This window comes from Melanotaenia boesemani, chromosome 20 (assembly GCF_017639745.1).
Source record: "Melanotaenia boesemani isolate fMelBoe1 chromosome 20, fMelBoe1.pri, whole genome shotgun sequence".
Taxonomy (NCBI): domain Eukaryota; kingdom Metazoa; phylum Chordata; class Actinopteri; order Atheriniformes; family Melanotaeniidae; genus Melanotaenia; species Melanotaenia boesemani.
In genome coordinates, this window is record NC_055701.1 from 20423213 (window position 1) to 20428180 (window position 4968).

General features: G+C 40.1%; 1 protein-coding gene across 1 annotated transcript; it reads left to right on the plus strand.

The window, feature by feature from the left end:
• The first annotated feature begins 2600 nt into the window (after positions 1-2600).
• Positions 2601-3547, plus strand: nkx2.9 (NK2 transcription factor related, locus 9 (Drosophila)). The gene is made up of 2 exons (XM_041972629.1): positions 2601-2760; positions 2976-3547. Exons 1-2 carry the CDS (start codon positions 2601-2603, stop codon positions 3545-3547), a joined length of 732 nt encoding a protein of 243 aa, XP_041828563.1.
• The last annotated feature ends 1421 nt before the right edge of the window (positions 3548-4968 follow it).

Consider the following 4968-nt stretch of genomic DNA (forward strand, 5'->3'; position numbering starts at 1 on the left):
AAGAAAGCATTGCGCATTAAAAATCTCAGGATAAAATACAAAGGCAGCACGTTGATAGACGCCATCACTTTACAATTGATGTTGATCTCAGGACACATCCAAATATCTGATCTGAGAGACCAAAGATTTTTTTTTACATTATTTAAAAAACAATTTCTGTTATTAATGTAATTTTAACCCTTTATAAGCAAATTTCTCAAATTAGCGATAAAATTATGTTCTTATCTAGTCTTAAACTCAAATTTAAATCAAATGCAATGAAAATGCCCAAGCCTGCGTAAAGGAAGTGGCAAACATAAAGTTTGTTTTAGAGATAATTTAACAAATATTTTTAGAACTGAATTTAATGCCCAGATGTGGTTCTTTGTGTAATTACAAGCTGCAAAATCTTCACTGAAGCTCCGCGGCTCAGGTCTGAGATGTTGAAACTGCGCTTAGCTGCCCACTCCAGCACCATGTAAGAAAAATCTCCATTTGGCTGAGGACGGATTGGGAATGGAGAGCTGAACAACAGAGTAAATATTTGGCAGTGGAGAGCTCTTGGGAGCTGCAGAGAGCCCACTCTGGCTGGAGCCTGCGGGGTGTTAAATAGATTAAGGGGCTGCTGGGTCATTGTGGAAAGCGAAATTCCCGCTCTTTGGACATGACTTTTCTTTGCTTTTGCGTGTTTTCGCTCTCCAATTGAGTGGCCTCTGTAAACTATCCACTTCAGCTGACCTGCAGTACTGTAATCCTCTGTCAACCGGGGAGTGTACACAGAAATTATACTTTAAGTGGAATCAGTGCGTTATTTTATTAATTGTGTTTGTTTTTGAATAAGACATGGCGTGCGTAAAGATCATCATCAGCAGTCAAACGGCAGATGAAGGTTGACTTTTAGTGGATTTGAGGCTAATAATACAGGTCACCAACTTTGTTGAACTGTGAAATCTAAAAGGAATTTAATACGTCCTGAATCACACATGTAATATTGCTCCGGGCTATAGACCCAGCAGCAGCAGACATGGAGCAGTAGATTGCGACCCACATCCCTTTCAGCTCCATTCAAAACCATGACAACATAGAACAAGCTCGGATTTATCCTGCAAAGTTAAAGGACATTGTGCCGGGGCGTCAATCAGGCATTATTGTGGGACTGAACAAATGCAAAATCTTGACTGGAACAAATGCTTCCAACGGGTCTCGGACGCGGGGCTACATTTTCCCCTTTGTTCCCCTTTTCTGGTTGGCATGTATTAGTGTCCCCCCTCGCCCGACCACCCAGGATGACTGGGGAGGCAGGTCCACCACCACCCTTCTCCTCGGCCCTCATGCACCTTACTGAAGTGGATGAGGGTCGATATCAATATCAAATACAAGAGGAAGGGGGGATAGGCTCACATAAGCCTGGATTCACATTAAAAGCGTTTTAATATGTTTGAGCGGACTGAGAAGAGCAATTATTTACCTGAAGAACTGCTGAATGACTTTAAGCATTTTTTCTGATAAGAAAAACAATTCCAGGGAAAAACTAAACAAAACAATACAAAAAGGCCAAATGTTTAAGTTGTGTGTTGTCAGAATAATAAAATATTGAAAATTAATACCAATCAATAAAAACATGCCAGTAATCCATCATCGTCAGACCCAACCAGACGGGGTTTAATTTAGCCAGTTAATTTATTTGCTTGTACAATAAGCACTGTTTTTATTGGCACTGAGCTAACTACAAACCGTGTTAAAGCAAGCTGGAAAACAAGGTTGTAATTTTTTTCTAATATAGCGTAACTTATTTATTTAATGATCCTCCCACATTTATTTTTTCATATAGCCCGATCCAGTCATATTAAATCTAATAAAGGGACATCAGATATGTTATTTCGCGTATCCTTTGTACGCTTCTCGTGCGTATTTGAATGGCCAAACAAATTGGTAAAGTCTAAATTTTAGGGCATGGTGGAAACAAATGTCTCAGCATACTATATTTCCACCATAAAAAGTCAAGCAGCTTCTTCTAAATATATCAAAGGACATTCCTGAGATAAAAGTCCCATAAAACCTCTCACGCCTGTGAGTGATGCGCACATTAGACACTTATTAGTTAAACTAACTCGCAGGCATCACGCTAATTGCTCACTTTGTATGCAAATATTGGACACGATGTTTGGATAAGAGGAGGAGGGAGTAGAGGGGTATGGGGTGGGTGGTGGGGTGTTGATGATGGGACAGGCTCTGTTGTCAGTTGCCACCCAAGACGTGATTCAGCTTCAACAATTACCATTATCTGTTTCCCAGTTTGACGATACGGGACGAATCTGTAATGGTGACGAGTGTTTCCTTTGCCCATTGTTGAGTCTCTCTCTCTCTCTCTTTCTCTTGCTCTCTAAGTTCACACCTAACCGTCATTGGGTGACAGCACTCCAGCCATTCAGGTACTCATCGTAGGAGGAGGTTTATAAGCGAACAGCCTGGTGTTTGCAGCCCATGAAGTGCTGTTTGTGTCAACACTGAGCTTACATACAGTGCTGTTTGGACAGTGCGTAAAGTGGATGCGTTGCTTTTCCTTTCTTGGATAGATTTTCTTTGAATGCTTGTTTGTTTTCACGTGAAACAAGGACGTGATGACTACACCGACCAAGTTCAGTTTTTCCGTCAGAAGCATCCTGGATTTGCCTGAACGGGATGCGGAATCAGCCCCGCGGTCCTCTGAGGTTTACGCCACTTACTCCTCCAGCCCTCTCTACACATCCTGGATGGACTGCGACCAGAGTCCTTGCATATGTAAGTGTATAATTAAAAGCACGCCAGGCTAGTTATTTTTATAAATATATATTTTTATTTAGAAAAAAAATTAAATGGTTTATATTTCAAATAAGTAGAAATCAATGCACCATCCTTAAGAGGAATAAGCTGATTTGAGAGGGCCACAAAAGCACATGATTTTAAAAAGTAGCTACTTGTGTTTTTCTAATTTGGATTCTAACTTATTTCTACAGCTTCCGATGAGGGAAGTTTCGAAGCTTCCCCCGACTCAACAAAGCCAGATGACTTATCTTTGGACTCGGAGAGGAGCAAGAAGAGTAAGAAACGTCGCGTTTTGTTTTCCAAGGCTCAGACCCTGGAGCTTGAGAGGCGCTTCCGCCAACAGCGATACCTGTCAGGCCCGGAGAGGGAGCAGCTGGCCCGGAACCTCAGCCTCACTCCAACGCAAGTGAAGATCTGGTTCCAGAACCACCGCTACAAGATGAAGCGAGGCCGAGCAGAAGGCGCGCTGCAGGATGTGGAAATACTCCCGCCTCCGGTGCTGCGCAGGGTCGTTGTTCCCATCCTGGTCCGGGACGGGAAGCCTTTTCACACCTGCTTACTTGACTCGGATAAAGCTGGCTGTTTACCTTCTTCATCCTCTTCTCAGGCGGTACCCTTCCCCTTGGTCTACCCTTCTCTTCAACATCCCTCTCCTCTCGCTTTTCCTCCGATGTACCAGCAGCACTTTCCGGCCGCTGCGGCCTCCAGATTCGCCTGGAGGGACTTTTGGAGTGACCACATCCCGTTTAATTCCTTCAAGTGAAGGCCTCATGTCAATGCACAAACTCATTTAGAATGGCATCAAATGTTTTTCTAAATGTTTTGCAAACGTTTTGAGCTACTTAAACATTTAGATTTCTTCTTTAGAATGAAGGATATTTTGCACATTTTCTTTGGCCATTTTGTTGTCTGGAACAATTTTTTTCATTTTCTCTCACAAGGCTTCTTTTACAGGTGCAGCCTGTAGAAGTTTGTATTATATAGTGTGATGATTGTTTTGTGTCTTAAAATAAATAAATAAATAATCACAATATTTGTATATATCACTTGCTGGGGACATATTAAGTCCAGTTAGCTGAATAGGCTGTTACAGATGAGGAATGGTGTTCCAACAAAGCCACTATTAGCCTGAAACTTAATTTTAGTTGTAGTCTTGAAGGAGCTTTCTTAAAGGGTTTGATGTTTTATTTTGTGAAAAAAAAATATTAATAAAAATTCTCAATTTTGAATTATATCCTTGACAGTGTAATGTGCTTATTATGCAAACTCATGTAAGCCTCTTTTTGTGCCATCTTCACACCTTTTCTTTAATTCTGGTGCGAATACAGAATTATGTCAAAATTTTTTTATTTCTCTGCATTAGTCCTTTTATTGCTAAATATGTCCTAAAATGTTAGAAGTCTGAAATATTTTTTCGTTCAAAAGGTCCATTATAATGTGAAAAAACTAATTATGCATCGAAAAAGCTGAGCAAACATCACTTCCAAAAGGACTGGTTAAGCATAAGAAAACCCAGTTAACATTCATCACAGCACCCTTTTGTTGTCTGGGACCTGAAGCTTCTTTTACTTTTTCAATTAACCTTTGTTCTTCTAAGGAAAGTGTGCTAAATGCAGCTCTTAGCATCATCTGGAAATACTGGAGTGTGTGTAAAGCCTGTTTAACCAGGGTGTGATTGTAGATAATCAACTTTCCTCATGCACAAATTTTAAGTTTCTTGTCTGGATTGTAACGTCAAAAGAGAGAAAAAATGTCTTGTCATTGATGATTTTATTACACAACAGATTTCTTGTAGTCGTGAGATTAAGACAACTCTTTAGAAAAATCTTCTTTACTGTAATTAATTCCACTGATCCTCAGATTCCTGGATATTTTTCAACATGACTAATTTTCACAGTCTTGTCTGAGTCCTATAGAGGGCGCTCTAGTATCACATGTGAGAGCAGCTACTCTTATTTTAATTCATCATCTATTTAAGAAAAATAAGTTAAAGCCTGTGTTCTGGTCATGCTGCTAATAAAAATGTAACTGATTAGTAATGCCTCCCTAAAACCAAGCATCTTCTGATTCACTAAGCATTTTGACAACACTGGATTATCTATAGACAATACATGAAATACTGTAAATATGTAAAGTTTGTTCACAGCTGTTGGAATATCTCAACACGAAATACGTCGGTGTTTA

Coding starts and splice junctions, on each gene's coding strand:
- nkx2.9 (XM_041972629.1), top strand. CDS start 2,601: ATGACTACACCGACCAAGTTCAGTTTTTCCGTCAGAAGCATCCTGGAT. Junction 2,761..2,975: donor CGACCAGAGTCCTTGCATAT/GTAAGTGTATAA, acceptor TTATTTCTACAG/CTTCCGATGAGGGAAGTTTC.